Source organism: Bacillus rossius, chromosome 2 (genome assembly GCF_032445375.1).
Source record: "Bacillus rossius redtenbacheri isolate Brsri chromosome 2, Brsri_v3, whole genome shotgun sequence".
Lineage (NCBI taxonomy): Eukaryota > Metazoa > Arthropoda > Insecta > Phasmatodea > Bacillidae > Bacillus > Bacillus rossius.
The window spans coordinates 110,163,381-110,187,720 of record NC_086331.1 but is presented as its reverse complement, the minus strand read 5'-3'; the positions used below and the strand labels follow the sequence as shown (position 1 = coordinate 110,187,720).

The 24,340-nt window shown below is 34.3% G+C and overlaps 1 protein-coding gene across 2 annotated transcripts in view; it reads left to right on the top strand.

Moving 5' to 3' along the window:
- LOC134529605 (serine/threonine-protein kinase 3-like) overlaps positions 1-24,340 on the top strand; it is a 91,267-nt gene that overhangs the window by 49,710 nt on the left and 17,217 nt on the right. For both annotated transcript variants that reach the window (XM_063363883.1, XM_063363884.1), the window contains exon 6: positions 2,117-2,329. In XM_063363883.1, the coding sequence (XP_063219953.1) occupies positions 2,117-2,329 (213 nt within the window). The remainder of the gene's footprint in view (positions 1-2,116; positions 2,330-24,340) is intronic.

The window sequence follows — 24,340 nt, the reverse complement described above, 5'->3', positions numbered from 1 at the left end:
ACCCGTGTGATATTAACAACGAAGCAATCAGTACCCTCATAAGAGTTCAATTAGTATTTAAATACTTTTTATCACTTTAAATCGCAAACCTAAACTATGGTTTTTTTTCCTCTCTGTGTGTTTAATTTGTTTTTTTATTGCCCTTTTTTTCAAGTATATATATATTTTCCAGACTTGAAACTTCACAGTAATGTTCCTTATGTTATGCAGGATGACATTTTCCGAAAATTAGATCCCATGGGTGGTTAAAACCAGGCAACAGTGGGTACTTTGTCTGCATGAGAACAGGATTTTGCATTGTTCATGCCTTCTGCGTCTCCATGGCAATGGGCTTCGCGCGGCAGTGGCGTACCCACAAGGAGGGGCATGTATAATGAGCGGCGCAAGAGTGATCTGCCTGTAGACTGCCGTAGCGAAGTACGGGTATATCAGTTGTACGTTGCGTGCACGAGTCGGGAAACCATCGGTGCTATTCATTTTCTCTCCGGTACAATATACAGCATTGTAATAAATTTTCACTGAATTTTTTTTATTTACCATTACTGTAAATGGGAGATGTGGCTTAATTTTTTTCCATTAGTATAGCCGTGCGAAGCCGGGTCGGGCAGCTAGTTGAGAATAAAATCAGCAAATATATGTTAAATTAAACAAAAACTTTTGAGCAAGGCAATATTTAGGGGAAATAAATAACAGTTAAATAATTTGTAGAAAAGTAGTTGTTAATGTGCCAGTATAAGAATAGAGGCGACTGTGGTGGATCAGGCAGGCAGGAAGGTTTGGCCAAGCCTCAAGGATAGGTGGTGGGTGAAGGTAGTGTCTACAAGTGTGTGGAACCAAGGCTAGGATGCAGCACCCCTGCTGGTGTATCTTCATTCTCGAAGGCTCCAAGGCTGCCAGTCCAGTGGTATAAGAGATACCGGTCATGAGTTGGAGACTGCGAGTAATTGTGCCATGATTGAAGTAGGCCAGAACAGGTGTGAATCAGAACATGTTTTGAAGCAACTTCTTCCATGCTTTTTTTAAACATACAATACAATTTTTTTTACATGTAGCTTTTTTAAAAATTGTATTCTCATATGTTGCTTCTACTATACGAGTATATAACAAAAGGTTTATCAATTGAAACAACTACTTTAATGAACTTCTCTGCATGTGACCAATTTGAAGCAAGTTTTCCATAAATTTTTGCCCACCAAAAAACACTACTTTTGACTAGAACTGTAACAACTCAGAAATGGACATAATGTTCTATCATTTTTTGATGGCTTTGTTCAAATACATATTATACAGTTTTCTCTTCATGGGGGGACTCCTTGTTCGGTTGTAATATTTTAGCCTCAATGTTATTATGAAAAAATGTCCCAGTAACATAAATGAAATAAATTAGTAGATAAAAATTTTTTTAACTGCCAGTAAAATTGTCATAGTTAGCAAGTTTGCTTGTTTGGAAGCTTGCTTGGCAGCGCAAGCACAGATGTGTTTTCAGCATGGCCTAGCCTGGATTTTGTGCTCACTTGAGAAACTGTTGACTTTGCTCGGGGAGGAGCCTACAAGCTTGGGAGTTAGGGTTGTCACCTGTGGGGGGCCATTTGCTGGGACATGACGTTTAGTAAGTAGGGGTGCAGACTCCACACTGTGACCTGCATGATCTGCCCCACACAGCAACATGTCTGAGCAGCATCACTTCAGCACATGCATTGCCATATATTCTCACCAAGTGGAGGTTTTCCTCTGCATCTGTGACTTCACCAGATTTTTTACTAAAATCATTTTTACTTACATTTTCTTCTAGAATGTATGGGTGCTGTATTTGTCTGCAAAATATTTATTCAGCCTGTATCTCATTCCAGTGTTTTTGTTCAATTAAAGGTATGACTTATCAGCAAAATCAAATATTTAAGATTATAAGAAACTGTAAAATTACTGTAAGGTCTAATAAATGTCTAATTAGCAACAGAACATTGTAGGAATAATTTTCATAAATCTTCTAGTTCCTTAAAAATATTTTTAAGTTTAATAGGTGTTTAATTACAGTGAATGTATGTAACCTGTTGTTTTTTATATTGCTTGTGATTTTATTGTTAATTAGGTTTTGTCCATTTTTATTTTATTTTAGGAATCACAGCTCTAGAAATGGCTGAAGGTAAACCCCCATATGGAGACATTCATCCAATGAGGGCTATCTTCATGATTCCCACCAAACCACCGCCTTCTTTTCAAGAGCCAGATCAGTGGTCACCTGAATTCATCGACTTTGTGAGTCGCTGCTTGGTTAAAAACCCAGAAGAAAGGGCAACAGCATCGGACTTGCTGCATCATGAATTCATTGGTGAATATTTAAATACATCCTCAGTTTTGGTTGTTTGACCTTTTCATCTAGTGATCGGAACTCCTGGCTAGTGGGTCCAAGACCCTGGGTTCGATTCCCAGCCAAGCCAGGTTGGGGATTTTTCCTGAACTCAGGACTGGTTGTGTTGTCGCTTCACGTCATTCTGCAGAAGGCAGTGGTAAGCCATCGCAAAATAGTTCTTTCAAGCTTGCCTTGGTCATTTTGTGGTCATTACCATGTGCTGTTGGGGGGGAAGGGGGGGGGGGGTAGAGAAACCGGCAGCATACTTGCGGATACTTTTTTATATCACTCTTTTGACTTCAGAAAAAGAAGTGGTAAATAAATACTTTCCTACCAGTAGTGTTGTTATTGATTCTTTGAGAATAGCATTTTAAACTGTAATGCTTCATTTCATGTGTTGTTTTGGTGTATTCTTCATAGTGAATATTTATGTGCTCCAAAAAATGTGAAACATTGAGGTAAGCATTAGAAAAAATGAAATAAAACAAAATTATTAAAGGTTTTTTGTCTAGAAATTCAAATTCATAAAAAAAATTATAAATTTGATTTCTCTGGCTGTTGGTTAAGTCTGTGTGGTAATGGCTTAATAATGTTCAGGTGAAAAATTTAGGCAAAATAACACGTTCAATCTAGCTGATTGAGGTGGAATGACATTATGGTAAAACATCCAAACTCTAGTATGTGTAGTCCCACTGCTTGAAGATGGAGAAAATCCTTTTTGAGACAGATATTTACAATTCTCTTAAGTAAAATACTTTTATTAGAAACAACTTTTGTGAATGTTGTTATTAGGTAAATTAGCTTTGATTTATTCAAGCCAAGAAATTTTATCAAACAAAACTTCTTCCACATTTTACATCAAAACATTGTTTGTCAGACCCTAAACATGCTTAAGTTCGTATGTTTTGTAAAATTATATTTTGGAAAACTGCAGGTCTCTATAGAGATGAATTTTTGGTTTTACTAACTTAATTTTGTTTGAAGAAAGTGTTAAGGAATGCTCATGGAACAAGAGAAGCTAAACTTGAAATTGATAATTTCTTTGTATATTTTTAACTAGTAAGAAATACTGAAGAATCCTTAGGAGATGACAAAATTTGTTTCATAAAATTGAGCTGACAGTTTTCTCCAAGAAGTTTTGGCTGTTACATTGACGTGATAGTATAAATATAAAACTTTCAATTGTGCTCTGAGAACAAAAGTGTTTTTAGTTTTAATATGATAAAGTATAAATATATGTTAACTTCAAGTATTATGGCTGATTAAGAATAAATAATACTACTTTTAGAGAGTATTGGAAATACCTTTGTAATGAAATTGGATAGTAGAAATCTTCATCAAGAATCCTTAATGCCTAAAAGTTTATAAATGATAGTTAGTATTTTACACAGTGTTAAACATTCAATAAACAAATGTTTTACTTACGGTATAATGTTGTGCCTAATGCTTTTGTTTGTTATCACTAATTGTCAGATGATTGAGTGTCATATCCTGCTTGCATTGTTTTCAACAGGAAACTAGATTATTAAAATGTAGCTTTATTGGTGGCAGTTATATGCTTTACTGTAGAACAGGGATGCCACCAAGAATGGTTATAAAATCCTGTATTAGACCATAAAAAATTCTGTAAGAATAAAATTTCTGTAAACAGGTTTTTCATTCGCGCCAACATTTTTTTTACAGCTAAGACATAGGAGAAAACAAAGTATTATAAGCATCTTTCTTCAAAAATCAGCTTTTCCTTCATTCCAGTTTCATAGGCCTACTTTAAAATAATAATAATGAATGTAGATAAAAACTGATAAGTTTACATGTAAAGAGTTAAGTACCAGTATGAGGTTCTCACAATAATCACTTTAAAAATATACACACAGACTATGACGTATTTGCAGGCTTTTCTTGCCTGAACACTCCAACTGCTTCACTTCTTCAGGTTCCTAGCTTTTTTTCTCAGCTCATCAGTGGGTTTGAATTCTAGCCCCAAATTTTTAGTCCTGTTGTGGCAGTGCAACAATGTATTCAACATTGGCATTTCTAAACAGCGACCGTTTTACTGGGTTTCAGCCACTTTAATTCTACTTCCCACTAACGTTTATATCGTTGTTTATACAGCGTTCGATATGGAGATGCCTTGCGTTTTCTTTCCATTTCTTTCAATTACAATCTCCTCAAAGATGCAAGCCAAATTTTTTGTACGTAACAATTACTTTAAAATTAACAACAAACTGTAAACACTCCGTCAATCCATCATAGAAATTGTGATTGCTTGGTATAACACAGACTGTAAAAACACTGTCACAGATATCACTTCGCACAAATATTACTGGGCGTGTTCCGTTACACGCACAAACGCACCATCGCGCAGAAGAGAGTGCAGTGGCTGCTGCTACCGTTTCAAACGTGCGCGCGTTTGCCGACCTCCCGTCAGTCATAGGTCCCCTTCCTATTTCCTCCCCTCCTTCTTGTGATGTGCCTTTTCTTCCCCTACCTCGCCGGGGCGCTTGCGCAGTGGCGTAGGCAGAAGGCTTTATACTGTTGGTCCGCCGTCGGACGAGTCTTCTTCTTCGTCCTCAGTCCGTCGCAACATTAGGGTTTTGCGATTCAGCTCCTGCTGAATACTTTGTCTGCGATGCGATAGGTTTGCCGTCATTAATCGCACGAGATCACGAACCCACATGGTTTTGCAATGGCTGCGGTTTTAGTTTGGTCTATGTAGCGCAGGATAGCCGCTCTTTAACGTAATTTATAAATTCTTCGTGCACCTTCTTTCTAGTTAAATACCTGTGTTTTGCTACCTGTAATTGAATTGATGTTAGTGCGTGATGGGCGTGGTGCTTCATCGTCGAGCGTTGCAAAGCCATGTCTGGTAAGTGTGTATCTCAAGTGCCTTCTCTCCCTTTTTTCTTTTTTTTTGTTACGATTCCATTCGTAATTAAATTTTGTAGTGATCAGTACATTCTGTAATGTTTTCTGTTCTGTGTTGAGTCTCACCCCATCTGGGCTATGAAATAAATTTAGCTTGTTTTCACGTCTACGAAGTTGCTTGTTCGTGCGTTCGCCCCGTTAGATTTCATGATTGCGGTCGTTTCCGTGTTTGTGACTCATGCCTTTTCACGTGCGTTGCTTGCCCTATTGACCCATGGGTCTGTCAATTGCTGTAAAATTTCACTAAAACTTCTTTTTTATGTTTAATTGTTTTTGCATATTACACGTTGCGGGGCAATATGTCAAGTAAAAAATTGTATATCCATATATATGCATTTGTTCAGCGTGCTGCGGCATTAATCTTTGTATTTCGTTAAAGTCATGCTATTTATTGTACGTTATTATTCTGTTTTCATGTTTGATCAAATATTTGCATTTTGAGGTTTTTCTGAATATTGAAATTTGTTACCTTGTTTGGAAAATAAATAAGAATAACGTCTTGTTACTATAATTATGCTTGTTCTCTTGTTTAAGATCACTCCTCACTCAGCTATAATGTTCAGAACACCCAACTTTGGATGCCTAAACCATATTGGGCATTGTATTTGTGTGTCTTTCAGCGTGGAAGTGTAGGCTACTGGGACCTAGGGATCCCAGGAGGCTGCAAGAGAAACAGAACACAATGTCTAAAACAACTGTCATAGATATTACGATGCACGGTATACTTTCATCCGTGAAATAAAAAAATGCTTCCAGACATAAAAGGTAGAGCGTGAATTGTTATCATCTTAGAAAAACTGAAACGACGCAGCAAAGTGAAGTGTCTCGTGATGACATCTTATCTATGAAGTGGAGCGGGAGCAGTAAGTAAATATTTATGTTTGTGCATTCATCAGTTAAAATATCCGTGATTTGAAGTGCTTATCCGTTAATCCTGTGTAACTCCAAAATATCCGTGAGAACAGATAAAATCAGTAAAAACTGCAACCCTGCTGTAGAATCTGCACAACCTACTCATTAACTAGAAAAGTTAGTTTTAAAACTCTGTTTTACGGTGACTGCTTAGCTTAAGGAAAATGTTTAAAAAAAGATAATGAAGATATATTTTTAGTTCTTAAAGAAATACACAATTTTCATCTCACATAATTTTCACACAGACAGTATCGTGTATTTTTGCTGTACAAAATAACAGGTTTGACCATGCCGAAAAATTTTAACAATTTCTGTAATTGAACGTAATGATTAGGATTCTCGCCAATAACATCTATATTTGCCTTCCATTCAGGGTACCGCCAGGGAAACCACTTCCTTGGGACAACACAAACATTCACTAATGTTTCGTTATGGGCTATCGTTTAAAAAATCTAATTGCATTCCTAAAACAAAGGTTAAATACCAGCACAGCCTAGACCATTAGATGCTAAATTTGTTAGAACACTGCATTACTTGTTCAGACCTGTCAACTCTCACGATTTTGGCGTGAGGCTCACGATTTTAAGATCCATCTCACGCCCTCACGCCAAAATAGTGTTTCCTCACGATTTTTTGGGGCCCTGAGATTTTTTTAACTACATACGTGCCCACCGCTAAAGCCCTCGGCTGTTGGTGGGCATGTTAATATATTAATAAATAAATAAATAAAAAAAATAAAAAAATAAATAATTATATTGCATCAGCAATGGGGAATATTAGTGGCAACGCAACTGTGAATAAGTTGTTAAGGTTGCATTTATTTTGAGGTTCAGCTATGTAAATACTATGATTTATTTGTGTTAACTCTAACAGTATTGTTATATTTGAACCTGTTGCTGATATTTTACACGGCTACATTTCGCCTCCGGCCGGGCCGTGCCGAGCTCATGCTCTTTGGCTGAGCCGGGCCGTGCTGTTTGGCGTAGCCTAGCCACACACCATGCTCTCGCCGTGTTCGATAGTCGATAGTAAGTGAGTAGTTGGTGTCGAAGTCGAATGTTTATTTTCGTCTTGCGCTGCTCCCTTTGTTGTTTGGCAAATGGCGGCGGTGTTTGTTCGTCTAGAGCAACGTGAACATGTCTGATAGAACTGTTTGTAAAAGTTACAAAACAAGTTTTAAGAAAGCTTACGGTAACAAGTTTCCATCAATACTCGAGTCACGTAAAGGAAGCAATTTCACGTTTTGTAGCGTGTGCCGTGCTGATTTTTCTATCTCGCATAGTGGAAGAGGAGATTGTGAAACATGTCGCTACAAAAAAAAAAAAAAACAACGAACACGTGAAGGGTATTGCTTCCAATAAAAAACTATAATTTGTTGAAATAAATTTTGAAGCAGAGTCCATGTAACATATGTACAGTATGTCACTTAAATTTAAAGATTCTAATTTGTTGTTTTTTATATCTAACATGTATTTGTGGGCCTGAAAATTTTTATCGTGGACCTCATGATTTTTTTAATTTGAATGTTGGCAGGTCTGCTTGTTGCTTTTCGTGAGTCGCCAACCGGTGCAACTGAGCTTGTCAACATCGGATGGAGACTGTCGAGATGACAACTACGTGCATCCATTTTTGTGTACTAAGAAAATTACAAGTTCTAGTATTTGTAATATCTTGACATATTTTTTCACATAACAGAACTGATCCACTGCATTGACACTTATTTTTTTTTCCACCATGGGATATATACAAATCATGCCAGAACATCTTTGTTCAATCTGTCTACATGGTCAGCATAATAGAATCTCACACAGCCTTTCTTTTTTTCTTTAACTGAAAAAAACTGACAAATTCTATAGGAGCAATATCAGAGCTAATAAATGATTCTAAACATAAAAATTATAAGATTTACACTTTTGTACATTATCAGGGTGGTCACAGATTGGAAAAACTGGGAAAAGTCTGTGAATTTTTTGAGCGGTCAGGGAAATATTTGAGATAAAGTTGTTGTTTGCATCATAATGGTTTCTTCAATGGCCATTCATCATAAAAACATGAGTTTAGCTGTATTATTTTCAAAATCGTATATTATGAAAATTTAGTTCATCATATCACATTGCTGTTTACTCCGTCTCCCCAGTTCGACCTGGTAACGTGTTAGTATCCGCCAAGTCATTTGGGACTTTTAAATTCTTTATTCAGTCTTGAGGTGTCACTACAAAAATATGAACTTATCTCTCAGGATGGTTAAACCACTCTTTCACAAGCAGCAGAAGAGGTTTTTGGTTTGCAAATTATCACTTGTTCTGATCTTAAATACCCATTCTACCGTACTGCTCTCAGAATGTTTATCAATGGCTACCTGGAACAGCGATGACAAGTGATGAGTGTGTTACTAGTTTGTACAGAGATTTTTGAAATGCCTTTCATCCAGAATAAGTGCACGCATCTGTCAAAATATCTAACAATCAAGGCCTGCCATCTACAGACAAACGCTCAAGTCATTTTTGATAATCTGGGGAAGAAACTTGTAGATGTTACACCAGCTAACATAGTCAATTTTGATGAAACTAATTTGACAGACAATTCATGTCGCTCCAAGTTGAGTATATTGGGGGCATTGTGGCACAAATTAAAAATAGTTGACAAAAACTAATTTGTGTGTGCAAAAAGCTGTTGGTAAAAAATTAACTTTTGTCCATCAAGGACGGTATTCCAAGACGTTTGGGTAAGTTAGCGAATAAGCTCTGCCTTGTTGCGATACAACTGTAACCTAACTTGCGGGTCATATTCCAGAATGTATCCAATCTGAATCCCAGTAAGGAAAGAAATCGGCAACCATTTTAATAAACTGTGCTCTGCGCGAGGCTAAAAACTGGGTTTAATGCATTTTTTTTGCAACCATTGATACAATAGTTAATGCAAAAATACTAGAGATAGCAGCACCATCCCACAAAAATAGAACCTTTTTCTAATTTAGTCAAGTACTTTTTAAGTTGTGATTATTTCTTTTAATGACTATTAACATGTACAAAATTTATTCCAGGATAGTTTCGCTATCATAAAGTTTCATTTGGCACACCAACATTCTTGGTATGTCCCCCGATGATCAATCACAAAAATGACTATATACGAGTTCATGGAGCCAAACTTCAATCCATCATCTGGACAAAATCAATGAAAAGTTGGCTCTCAGCACGCACGGAATTTGGGTATTATATCTGCAACGGATATGACGCAAAAATCTGTTCATTAAAAATAAGGGACTGGCTATATCCTATTGTGCACTAGGAATACCGAATACGGTTAGTTACAGGTGTAGCATATTCAATACCTAAACCCATATTATAGTGTCATTGAAATACTGGCCTAAAATAAGTGTACTTTTAATCATAATCTTTAAGCAAGAGAGGGGTAATGTAAACTAATTGCTTTACAATTTATTTACTTTTAATATCTTTATAAACTCGCATAGTGCCAAACAATTTTTGAACTCGAACATCATTAAAATCAAAAGAAATAAATTATTAAATAGTTACTTGTGCTTTGGCCTTAATTAACTTATGGTTTTATTGTGTTCTACATTTCTAGAAACCTGGAAATGGGAGAGTATTCTTTCTTAAAAGTGGTGTCATATTTTTACAAAATTTACAACAAAAAAGAGGTAATTTTACTTTATGCACATTCCGTTTTGACAACATATAATGAGAAAAATTGAACCTTATTCCAGTGCTCACAAATAACTTCATGGAAAATTTATTTTTTAATATCTTATCTTACTACTAACTAAAGATGTAAAAAATTCTTTCTCTGTTTATTTTTTTTTCTTTAGTACATGTCCTCATTAATGTCATTTAATTTCTTTAATGTTGCTAACCTAACCTACACAACCATTTACACTAATTCATATTCTTTTAAATGCAGATTGCACACCATTTTACATTGTTTGAAATAAGACTCTCCTAATCCAACCAGCCATTCATATGCTCTATCAGTATTTTAAATGCAGCTAACCAAACCTTACCATCCATTCAAATAGTTTTACAGTATTATAGCTAACCTGACATAACCGAAAATTCTAATAAAATGGTAAACTACCTATCAACTACTTGAAATATCTGAATTCCAATTTACAGAAACATCAAGTATCATGGAGGAAACTCAAAAATACAATTTTTAAATCTTTATTTAAATTTTTTCAGAAAATTACAAAATAATTACCTAAACAACAAAGTAAAACCTACTGTGAAGCTTGAAGATTGACATTTCAAATTTATATACCACAATTTATTACATACTATCAACAGAAAATTACAGAAACTTATAATTTAATTAACTGAAAATTTTGGTTTTCTGTTTCCAATCTATACTTAGGGACACGTTTATAAGTTTTCCAAAGTTAATGTAAGTTCATCAAATAATACAAGTAAAAATATATGTTAATTTATGTGTTAATATCAGATACATTTAGTGGCTAAGTGAAACACAAACTTCAATACTAACAACAGTGAACTTGTATCGGTATCCTACATTGTAACAATGATATAGTTTAGAGAGCCGATTAAAAAAATAAAATTAAATACAATTTTGCTCAACTGTTTAACCCTAGGCCAACACAAAAAGAGACACATTTTATAAGCATGTTTTGCTATAAAAAACTTAAATTTACAATCCATTAAACCCTACCTACCTTACTTTGTGATTAACTATTGTTAAAATTAGTCTTTTTGCGCAAATACACGCAATTCTTCTAAGCTATAGTTTTAAAAGAATGTGTAATGCTTTATTTAATACGCTTTATTCGTTTACTGTGATTTGGACAACCATATTACATACAATTAAGCATTTTCTCTTTTCAGATTATCAAACTACCATTAAAACCCGTGCTAGATTAGCGCCAATATCGTCTGAAGTATCTCCAAAGTGACATATGTGCGCAGAACAATAAAAAAAATGTCAGCAGATTTGGCAGGCCTCTATATTACTTAGTCCATGATTCCAGAGTGGCCCCTGGCTCTATGCCCATGCTGCTAATGATTCACAAGTATTTAGATCAATCTATACAGGCATTTTTTAAATGTCTTCACATTTTTTAAAATATGACTTCATAAAGATATTAAATCTTGGCGGTTTATTTTGCCTTATATTAATATTTAATTTTGAATTTTACTTATTTTTCATTATTTGTTATTTGTGCTCGTTTCCATTTTAAATCATCCTGTTTAAATTTTTCTATTGACTGCACTAAGTACCACCCCCTGCATAGTGAAAAGTAGAAAAGATCAGATGGAACATGACCGCTTGAAGAAGTAGTTGTTTGACACTTCTTTTTACATTCGCACTAGAGGCCACATAAAAGTGCAGTTCAATTCAAGGCTGTGCATTACCTACAGTAAAGTCTGGAATATCCGAGTCTCTATTATTTTTAGTCTGAGACTTTTCTGGCCACAATTTTTTAATGAAGCATTAGAAGTTAATGAAAAACTACAAAATGGACAACTCAACTAATGAGTTTCAACAAGGACGCAGACCAGTGTGTGGCCATGGTGGGGGTACAGTTTGTTGCTTTGGAAGCTCAGCACTTCTGTTAGAGCCGCTTGGCAGCCACGGTACGTGTCTGCAAGATAGCTTTCTGAGGGAGGCGGCAAGGGGGGTAGAGGGGTGGCTAGGGAAACACTGGTCGACAGGGATGATACAAGCGGTGAATGTTACCTCGGATATTCAAGACTCTACTATGTGTGAGGCGTGTGTCTGCCACACACCATGCCAGCAGCAACTTGAGTGTCACGTGGGTATCTAACAAACTTTTGCATTTGCATGCAGCCCTTGAAAGCTTTTCGCCATGCTATTGTTTTTTTTTGCATGTGTAAGGCTTAGCACTTTTTATGTATGAACATTCAATGTAAGAAAATATTTTCATGTGTTGTGGATCATTTTTTTGGCCTTTTGGTTGGGAACTAATTTAAAACAACATAATAAATACTAACGTAATCAAAATAAACAGTTATTTAGAACTAACATTGAAATGTAGTGTCCAGACTACATTGACTTTAATAAGTGCAATAAGTTATAGATTTGTGTTATTTAAATATAATTAAATGACCATTTTATTTGCATAATTTCCTATTGCACCAAATTAGTTACATAATTGTTTTTTTTTATTACTGTGATTGAAATTTGTACTGGTTCAAAATTTGAGATCAACAAGGAACTTAGATAATTCTTCTGAAATATTACAATTTACTTAATTTTACAGGGTCCTGAGTGAGAAATGCCTCCAGTATTAATATGCTGCGACAAGTTGAAGGTCTGACTCGAAGACTGCAGCTAGTTCATGAGAGAATTACAAAAGTGGAAACCATTGGCTGCCTTCACACAGTCATGTCTCACACACTTATGCATGTAGCCGGGGAAATGGTAACACTTTGTGGAGCATGATTCCACGCAGCTCAGTGCCGGAATTTGCAGCTTGAAGGGCTGTCATGAGGTACACAATTCTTCATGGTTTGATTCTGTATATTTCATGATATGATGAGAAACGCTGTTTGACTTATTCACAGATTTTAGTCTGGTTCAACGAGTCTTTCAATAAGGCTGTTAAATTAGTCCAAGTGGATATGAAATCGTTCCAACACATTATTTCAACTTGGCTTTTTAGTACTTGCGTCAGCATCAGATATCTTCAAAGCCTTTTTTGAAGCTATTTCGGAACTGAAGTTGGTCAGAATATTACAGGTTTCAGTGGACATACCAAAATTAAACTTGAAGTATTGGTTTCCTTACAGCTTGTGAAACGTTTTGCTAAAACGTTCTCGTGCTCGTAGATTCGATGGTTTTCACAATAGTAGTTTTACCTTTTTCCCTTGCAGGTTTTTTGCATTTAGGTTGCTGAATAATTTGAAGTGGTTGAAGCTGTAGTTTTCTTCGTAGGTTAGATAACCAGTGGTATGGCAGGAGCTGTAGCTCCGAGAACATCTAGATGCCAAAATAAATACATACTACAATGTCTGTGGCAAAATGCATGCAAGTGAAAGTCATGCACACAAATGCACTAGGCAAACGAGTAAGGCCATACATACGAACATGCCATAAGTGAAAACTCATTTGACCGAATGGCCTTCAAGAGCAAAAAGACAAGGCAAAGCATGCAGGAACTATACAGAACTACTTCCAAGTAATACATGGTTGCAAAAAGTCAGCAAATTCCACCCAGAATATGCAAATCCTCTTCGACTAGCTGAGCATCAGCATCTGCTGTGATAAACCAGGCTACGACACGCCTCAAAAGGTATAGCCAGAATCAGTAGAACATTCTAAAGCCCACATAATTATTAAGTAAATGTCAATTGTGTAGGATGATGCGGAATAGGAATTTTGAAGGAAAAAATGATCAATTAAGAAAAGCTAACTTATATATGCACAGTGCCCCAGTACTTCAACAAATGAACCCGGCGTGGGCACACCAACATGCAAGCAAAGTGCTTCAACAATGCCGATGTGAAGAAGCCCAAGGGCACTGGTTGCTAGCCAAGCAACATGCAGACATGTAGGGAAGGAAAGGTTGAGGAAACTGTCTTGTAACCAAGTGGATGAGTCAAGGCATGGCAGGTCGTTCAGACGCAGCGGACATAGACATACCACTAGCCCACTTGGAGATGGTGGAAATGGCTGCAAGCTATGTATACTTATGATTTAAAATTAACGATAACCTTGCAATTAGTTTTTGAACATTATATGTCAAACTGTTGGTGCTGCTTGCAGCTAGTTGGCAGCTACAATACACCTTAATATTTTACTGAACATGTAAATGCTGTTGTAGCAATCCTTACACTGTATTATACACCTTAAATTTTTTTTGCCCCAAATTGTTATAAAAAAGCTATTCTATGTATGAATAGATGTATGTATGTCTATATGGTATGCATGCATATATTTTGTGTGTGTATATAATTTTTTTATGTAATGTATATAATGTATGTTTGTATGTAATGTACATGTGTATGTGATGTTCATGTATATGTAATGTACATATGTATGTAATGCACGTACAAGTGATGTCCCTCAGGTCTATGCCAAGCCGTAATGAAACTATCCTCTCTTTCTCATGACTGTCTACTGTAAACTTGTGCATCACGTGTGTGACCGACCATGCCGTGTGCCTTCTTGACGTCACTATGGAAGAACCCACCTTACCACAGCAGAGTGTAAGAGTTTATGTAATATTTGAGTTTGTTTTTTTTTTTTTTTTTTTTAGCTAATTTTCAAACCATGGTGCTAATTGGTATGCACCAAGTCAGTAGGCAAGTGCTTTGGAGCCCACTATATATTGGCAGTCCCATTGCCCTAAAGCCTCTGTGCATAATAATGTTTTACCACAAACCAACTACAGTGCATCAGTTGCAAATATAATAACTTAGACTGGTGTAAGGAAGGTCCTGCCAGCTATGTGGAACAAGGCATTTAAAAAAAATCAGTCTGATGGAAAAGTATTAACTAATGAGACAACCATGTGCAGCCAAGAGCTGCAAGGGCAGAAGACATGTTCTCTCTATTGCATTGATATGCACACTGTATATGCTCTAACCTACAAGCCACCACCACCACTCTGTGTGCCGAAGCTCATCTGTGAGACACCACCTCACCAGTCTTTTACTGAGTCACGGTCCAAGCATTGATAAGTTGGCAAGCACTTTTGTTTTGTAAAATCAATGAAAAGTTGGCTCTGAGCACGCACGGAATTTGGGTAACATATCTGCAACGGATATGACGCAAAAATCTGTTCGTTAAAAATAAGGGACTGGCTATGTCCTATCGTGCACTAGGAATACGGTTAGGTACAGGTGTAGCATATTCAATACCTAAACCCTTATTATAGTATCATTGAAATACTGGCCTAAAAGAAGTGTACTTTTAATCATAATCTTTAAGCAATAGTGTATTGTATACAGCATTTGGGAGAAGTAATATTGTGAAAATGGAACGGAAGTCGACGAATGGAAATGTGACACAAAAATGGCGGACCCACGTAAAGCAACATAAACCCTTATATAGTCACTTTTGTAAACGTTAGGGTACATATCAAACGTATTAATGTGCCAAATGAAACTTTATGATAGTGAAACTACCCTGGAATATATTGGGTTGACTAAAATAGTCATAGTAAAAAGTGATCTCAAGTTTTAAAATATTTAAGAAATCTGACATTACAATTATTATAATACATATTCTCCTTTCAAGTTCCTGAGAGGCTTAGTAAGTGCATGCAGTAGAGCACATGCTTGGTAACCTCAAATCTCATCACTGGAAAAAAAGTTTTTACTTTTTTAATAACATGATATAGTGATATTATATAATAATTATTATTATTTTGTTGAATCAGCTTAATAAGGTTAAAGATTGTTTGTAGGAAATATTTACAGAATGATTTCAATCATTTAAGCAAAAACACATATACAAACATATAGGCCCACTTAGTGTTATAATATGTGTTTTAAAATGTTTCAGGTTAATATTTTAGTAATGCCATAAAGTATAACTGTAACATGTGCGGAAACTGTATAGAATTTTAACAAGATGGGCAGTATTTTAATATTGGTCTATAGCATCTACACGTTAAAGTTAATCAGAATATGAGCTAAAGCTAAATTATATTAAATGTGTCATTCATTCAGTCAGTCGAAATTTTTTTAAAATATGGTATTAAATAAGGTGCTTGGATCAAATGATATAATTACATCTGCAATCGAAACAAAATGTTCTTATCTTTTGAATCAAAAAAAAGAATTAAAATTACAATGCCTCTGTTAAAATTATGCTATAATTTTTATGGCTGTAATGATATTTTAGTGGCAATTAGCAATTTGAATAGTTGTTACATTCCAGAATGGCCCTGCAAAACAACCCAGAAAAATAACAAGACACTTTAAAACTTACTGTTGTAGGTATTTACTTAAAGATTGTTTTTAAGTTACGGCTTATAACCACAGTGAGTTATTTGGTAAAGATGTTTACACATCACTGGCAAGTACTGAAAGACTCACCCACAATTTTTTTTTAATTTGCAGTTAATTCAGCCCAAGGAGCAAATTTCATTGAATCAATCCATATTCTTTATTTCAACTATTCTGACTTATATTAGTTAAAACAGCTAGTAGTGTCGCTCACTCGTACTGTGTTTTGCCTTTATTAAACTCACTTCTCCTCCACAGATATTGATTCTACCAGTGGACGCAGGTTTTACTGTGCAACATTTCATTTCAGAACAGTGCTCTGATAATATGGGTGCTTGCAGTGAACAGTAAATACATTTCATCATCACAATTTTACTTAACTCCGACCTGTAAGCAGTACCGGTAGGAATCTTAGTATTCCTTAATATTCTAAACTATTTATTTCATAATTATTACTGAAAGAGTGAATTCAACTAATGAAGAACAGGCTCTTCAAGTGCATTTGTTAATGGTTGTATTGGAACTGTGAGTTATATATCACAATTGTTACCCGATTCACTGCATTTTATATTTTTTGACATGCCTCTGCAATTTTCTTGGCTTAGAGGTGCATATGTGAATGGCTTTTCAAGTTTTTATGTATAGAAAGTATTTCTTATGTGTTATAGCTTTAATATTTTTTTTTGTGATGTAACTTTGAACATGCTGCTACAAACAGATTTTTATTGTGTTTTGATCATTCTTTTTGCATGCTTATTGCATGTGGTTTTTACTAGTGTTTGCAAGGCAGTTTTTTAGCATGCTCTGGATCTTTGTTTTAGTTTTGTCATATTTGCTTGTTTGTTTTTAGCTTTCACTAACACACCGCATGGGTGTGCAAGCCCTTGTGGCCAGTGCTCAACACTAAACACAAATAACAACCACCAGCACCACCTTACCTACATTGTAAGTGAACTGATGTTTTACTAAAAGTTTCGAAATAACATAAAACTAAATTATATCCCCCCCCCAACCCTGATTTAAGATACAAACAACAAATCTTTTTTAATGACTTGTGGGGGTCATGACACTTGTTTGAATTAACCAAACTCGCTGCTATCTATTAAAATATGTAATATTGCTTGTTGCTTAATTTTCAGGACTCCCAATTACATTCTAGACTTTAATCATATAATGAGGTGGAAGATGGATATGAGAGAGTGATTTTTTTTCATCGGAACCAATCTACTGTAAAACTTAAATTTTATGCAACTAGACAGATGTAATATGCGAAGACCTATCACATATGTATATATATTCAATCACTATACTAAAATTATTATAGTCCTTCCCTTCAATCAAATGTAAGTATTCTTGAAAATAAAAGTGAATTTTGATCTCTTGTGCGTCAAGTAGTTAACTTGAACTACGTATTTAAAATGGGAACTATGTAGTAGTTCAGAAACTCACCTGTAATATTTTGAAAGGAAATTCCTTATGGTAGTTAATGTAGGTATATATACAAGCCACTTGCTGCCTCGTTAAATTATTTACATTGATAGTCACCCTTGAAAATAAGTTTAAGATATGGCATTTGTGAAAAATAGTTGAAAACTATTTAAAATTAAACTACAGTTTCAGGGATCATGTTTTGCTTCAGAGTTCTTCATAATATTTAGTAATCTCTTAATGATAGGCCTGCCCCTTCCCTGGGTTTGACACTCCATTATTGCATAAAATTTCTGTGCCTTCAGATTTAATGGATATTTGATGCCATACATTGAATTATTGAAAATGAAACATTTACATGCGTTTTATGACCAGTAGTCCTAGGCAGTTGCAGCAAGAGAGGCCTTTTTTCCTTCAGTAGGCCATGCTTCTCAATAAAATGGCATCAAGTATCCATACTATTGGAAGGCAAAAATGTATGTAATAAGTGGGATAGTAGTATTATTTAAAGTTTTTTGTTGGGTCAAAGGCAACAAAGTATAAAACACTATCCTTGAAATAATAGTTTAGTTTTCAATATTTTGCAAAATAACAATTATGAAACTTATTTTCAAGGTTGAATCACTTTTAAAAATTAAGCTTGACCTTAAGTGGACTATATAAGTCTACCTCAATTCCCATAAGCTATCACAGCCCAAAATATTTTTGATGAGTTGTCAAACCTGCATAAATTGTTACTAAATTTACTTAAAGGTAATTAATTAATTTTCTGGACTTTTTTAAATAAAAATTTTAACACAAAAATAATTTAAAAGAATATTAAAAACGATGAAATACAAGTATAAAAACTAGTTCACTATAACCTTGAAACTATGTAATTAGCTGATTCCTCTGAATGAATAAAACCTCATATTAACTCCTCAAAAATTATTTTAAAAGCTGGGGAGGTCAGGATCTTGCAGTGTTACAAGGTAAACAGAGGATTTAAGGAGAACCTGTAAAAGTGGCTCTTAGTCATTGTTACTCAGTGTAAAACTTAACAAAGTTTAGATGAATGCAAGTATTAAATGATAAATTTTAACCACTCTAGATCAGAATTTGTGCAGCATTCCACATGGGTAAACTTTGATCAAATAAAATAAAATAAAAGAATAAGTTTTCCTGTATTATACTTTCTCAGTGGTATTACAGGCTTAGACACATGAAACCTGTTAATAGTATAGGAATTGTTACACAATATGATAAAAATACGAATGTTACAAGGCAATAAAATAGTCAGTGAGATTAATAAAAAAAGGAATAAAATTTTTTGTGTTAAATACAAATATCTCCAAAGCAACATTATAAAAGCAATTGAGGTAAATAGTGTTGTACAAACCCATCAAAAAAAAAGCATAATACTCAGGTTGTAGAATGATACATAAACTAGGTTATGTGCAAGACTTTAAACACTGTTAATAAACATTATTTTTCAAATATTATTATGCGTGCAATACTAATACAATATAATTATTATGCCTAAACCTCAAGAGTGAACTGTGTCCCATCAGATGTCTGACAAACATTACTGCAATGCAGTTTCAACCTAGCAAGAACAATCATGCATTACCTGAAAACATCATTTTAAAGCTACTGTTGTAATACTACAACGTGTCGTCTCACACCTGACGAGACAGAGCAAGTGTGGCACCCAGCTGGGAAGTTCTCCAGGTTTTAACAACATTCAAGAAAAATTTTAAAGCTTCAAAAAAATATTTTCTCTTAAATCTTCTCTTTAACTGTACCACCCAAAATGACTAAATTTATGTTAGACCAATCAAAATTTGAGTTACCACCAAAGTATATTTTCAATATTAACTGACAAAAAATCAAATTTACAGTAATTGTTTTACAAAATGACCCAAAACACACCTGGGACATTCTTTTTATCTATTGACAATGATGCGTGTCTTCGAAAAAATTAATTGGTATTTGGCATGAATAATTAATCATTTCATTTTTTTTCTGTAAAATTCTTATAAAAGTATTACCTTTATATCTTAGAATTGCATTCTTATTTTTATTAATTTTTACACAATTATTGTGACATAGTATTTAAAAAGTGTGATAGAGGTATATTACATAAAAATAAGTGTTGTCCCTTTATACTGCCTAATGTTTTAAAATGCTCTTGTGCAAAAAATCTAAAGACTTCATTTCATTTAAGAGCATTATTGAACTTTAAAAAAGTCATAAATTAATTATTAAGAAGAAAATATAAATTGAGGTTTATATTTTAAAATGAAAATAGGTTTTACTGGGTTTCTCCCACTACATATATGATTTTTGTTGCTATTTTCTGTCACACATTTTACAAAACAAATAATACACGTGAGCTAATTTGACCTTGAGTGCTAGGCAACAGTATCCCCTTCGCACTGTGCTATGCATTTCTGCGCCCAGCGAGCCAAGCCTTCGCCAGGGATAGTGGAAGGAGTTGCTTGTTTTTATTCGGCTACCACTCTGTCACGTAAGTTAATACTTAGAAATGTTATAATTTCTATTCTCAATAATTTTTTTATTGTTTCCTATTAAATCTGTCCTATGTGCCTAGTTTGATGTACACTTTATAATTAGGTAGCAGCTGGGGATTTCAAACTGTGTTATTTTACACCTCTGTCATGGAAAGTGTGACAGAGTGGCGTGTTTCTTAACTGAGTTGTAATTTTTGATGTGCAACATCTTAGCTCTCTGTATAAATAGATTAACCGAAACTGAAATTGTTTTACACATTGATTACAGCAGAAACTGCATTTTGGACTATCGGGTAGCTAAAGTGACTTTGCATACAGCAGTATTGTACCACTTGAATTCTGAAAAGGAAAAACTTATTGCATCCTTTTGTACTGTGTCTTCTGACCTTAACCATGGGCCCGCCACTATCTGGGCTCATCTTCATCCGGTACTTGATTACATCCTAAAATGATCACCCTATGTCAGGACTGTTCACATTTTTTTCTGATGGACCAGCAACTCAGTTCAAAAAAAAAAGAAATTTTATCTCATTGTCACAAGATTCTTTGAATAATGCGGATTCTAAAGTTTGACCTAGAATTTTTTAATCTGGTCATGGCAAAGGAAGCAGCTGATTGCATAGGAGGGTCTATTAAAGGCTTAGCAGACCATGTGGTTGCTAGTAGACATGATGTTGTTGATGCTTCACAGTTCTTCAAAGCACTTAAAGACCGCAGTAAGACAAAGTTCTATTTTGTTAGCAAAGACGGTATTGCCAATAGTTTAATGATAGTTCCAAGTGGAATTACGCCATTGAAAGGGACTATGCAAATGCAAGTCCACCAACTTTTTGCTCAACAGCTTCGAACGTTGAGTTACCAGATGTTGATCTGCTTTTGCAACAAATTTTATTCATGTTACAATATAAAAACTTATCGTCCATTGCCTGAAAATGTGACACAAATTTGTTCAACCTCAGATTTAGAAGAACCGCTGGCTGATATAACTAACATTATTAGAAGGCCTACAAAGGTATTTTATGACACTGTGTATAGTTCTACTTCAGAAGATGAAAATGAGCAAACTCTTGTTAATCAGAAAACAATTATGAACATAAGTCCAGGTGCTTCATAAGACCTGTCTAAGAACAAAATTCACCCATTATTAATAAAGAATGGTACTCATATTTCAGTGAAATTTTCCAGCAAAAAAAAAATTAGATTACACTTATTTAGGTGTTTAAAAAAGCAGCGTGAATGAAGACTGAAATGTTCAAGTGATATTATACAAAACTGTTGGTGACACTGGAAAATTATTTAAATTAATGGAAGCAGGTGTATCAGACATGGTGTTTGAAAATTTGTGAATACGTAATAGTTCCAACTCCTAAGGAAGTCAAAAGATTAAGGCATGTGTATTATTTATTTTCATTTAAATTTGTAACATGCCCACCAACAGTTTGGGAACTTTTTGGGTGGGCATGAAATGCATACAGGTACAAAGGATATTGTAGTCCCTACAGGCATGCAAGTGCCAGACCCATGTAGGCACTAAGTGCAGGTAGGCACCACCTGTAAGGAGAGAACTCTAACAGGTAGGCACTACCTGAATTTGATCAGCCAATAGAAGTATTTGAAAAGTAGATTAGGCTGAACAGAGATAATTAGAATCATTTGATTTTGACCAAAGAATGGTTCTACAAACTTATAATTCTTGAAGTAGCATTTCAAGACAAATTTTATATTTGTTTTTATCTTAATAATTTTTAAAATGTTAAAAAAATGTAAGTTTGTGTTTCTGGTATGTAAGTATCTACCACACTGACACTTTACTAACTACTCTGTTACAAATTTGTCCTAATTATCAATGAGTGAAAGTAGCAAATCATTGTACTTATTGGACACTTTTAATGAAATAACATATTCAACTATTATATACTAAGTACAAATGGTGTTAACCAATGTTTCATCCTAATTTATTTTGTTACCTGCACAATAATTTAAACTTTGTTGTCCTTATATGAAAAAAATGTGACATAGTGGTATTAAAAAACATTTCTCTTATATTTTTAATAAGAATTCCACTGTATTGAGCTAGACAAAAAGAAGTGTTTGTATTCTAGTTAAACTTAGGAATAAAGTTAAAAAAATATTTAATTTTGCATGACAAACAATAAAGTAAAACATTTTTGTGACTGAGGTGTTTATTTTTATTACTATTACCGACAAACCTTTAAATTTTGAATATATATATATATATATATATATATATATATATATATATATATATATATATATATATATATATATATATATATATATATATATGAAATGCTTCGATGGACAGTTTGTTTGTAGAATCTACAATAGTTCAAAATACATTTCATTAAAGAAAAGGCGGATTTTTTTATCAAATTAAAAAATTAATTGCTCAGATTGTTTGTAAAAACAGAATGTCTCATCTACTAATATTAAGGTTACAAATACTGTTCATTAAATCTTTTACTTCTTCTAATTCCTTTGGAAGTAGCTTAGCAAAAATAAATATTCCCAAAAAATTTAAATAATTGCAAAACTACCAACAAGGCTTAGATTTTCAAAAGCACCCAAATTACAAGTGGTACGTAATGAAATGGATATTAACATTTTTAAGAATAATCTGTCAGCTTTTTACAAAATCCTTACAACTGTGTAAATGGTCTATCACTGATCAAAAGATGTTAATGTACTGTATGGGAATTGCTGCCAAATTGTCTGTCCAAATTGTGCTATTTGGCTGTGCTTCCATGAAATGGTCTTCATGCTGCTACTTCAGTTTATGCACATTACCAGTTGTGTAATTTTGTCCATGCTTGTTTGAATTTTACCTTAATACTGCGAGATTTGTCACAAAATATTTTGTTAACTTTGCAAAAAGTATACATAAACAAATGGTATTTCTGGCTAGTTTATGATAATCCCAATTCAACACCTTAATTGCTAAAAGTCTAGTGGCTGCGAGGCATAAAACCTTTGAGTCCAAATTTACTAAACATTATTTAAATTAGCTCTTCAGTTTGATGTATAAAATCATACATATTGAATAAATAAATGTGAAAGGTTGCATCACTAAAGTTACTAACTATAGGTTTTAACTATTGTTCAGCTTTGCGCAGACTTTTAGCGCACTGGCTTTAAAGAAACAAGTTGCTTGCTAAAGGTACAAAAAACCACGTTCAAAAAACACATGTAGATTTTTTTAATTGTAGTTATTTTATTCCCAGCAGTTTTTGTGTCTTGTTAGATTGAAGTACTGAAACTTTGTGGTAAAAACATTCCTTAGTTTAATGTTCATAGTTGTGACATCTGGTGCAATGTAGCACTTTTGGTAAACCAGACCACCTGGCAGCTTGGCCCCAGCATGATCTGTTGAGACTTGACTGACAAATAGTGACTGTCAGAAAGGTAGTCAGACTAACTAGCAACCAACTGTATGTATTCAGCTCAAGCACTGCACCCTGAAAGATATTTGGTCACTTGCATCAATGGCCTATGCAGCTCCAGACCTCCAAACCCACCTGCATTTGTGTTGTCTACTTTTCACTTATTTAAAGTTTAATGTCACAAACGTCACAAAAAAGGCTTCCCTAATAGGCCGGTTCCAACAAGACTTTTTTTTTCTTTTTGTTAATTTTGGTCATGTTCTTGTTAATAGAATTTCACCAAAAAATTATTGTAGCTTTGTGTTATAAAATTATTGACAAAAAGAAGGTCACCATTCCCATTTTATTATAGAAGGGAGATGATAATTGCTAACCATGTTTTCACAGCTGTAGGATCTCAGTTGTTAGAAACATTTTTTTGTTGATTTTTTAACTTTATGCAAGTATTTCCCAATATTTATTTGAAGAAATTTTCTAAAATTAGGTACATGTGTCTTCCATAGTATTCATTTTAAAAGGAAATTTTTAAGACATTTTTTTTTCATTTCTCGTAAGAAATCGCCTACTGGACGTTGTCACCAGTGTTCTAAAACATTCTAGTTATACAATAATCTGTATATAAGTGTAGCATTCTGTGTTGTTCAAAAGTGTTTTCTTAAATTTTTATATTGTAATTGCAAAGAAAAACTGAAATTTACTCTGACGGAGGGGTTTAAAGACACAGTTGAAAACTGTCAGTCAATGACGGTAGTTTATTCTCACACTCAGTCAATTTTTGCTCACTCTCTTTAAACACACGCAGCTTGTCTGAATTAACATAGCCCTTCAACTATGTCAGTCGCTTCAAGCAGTTTGGAGGATTTT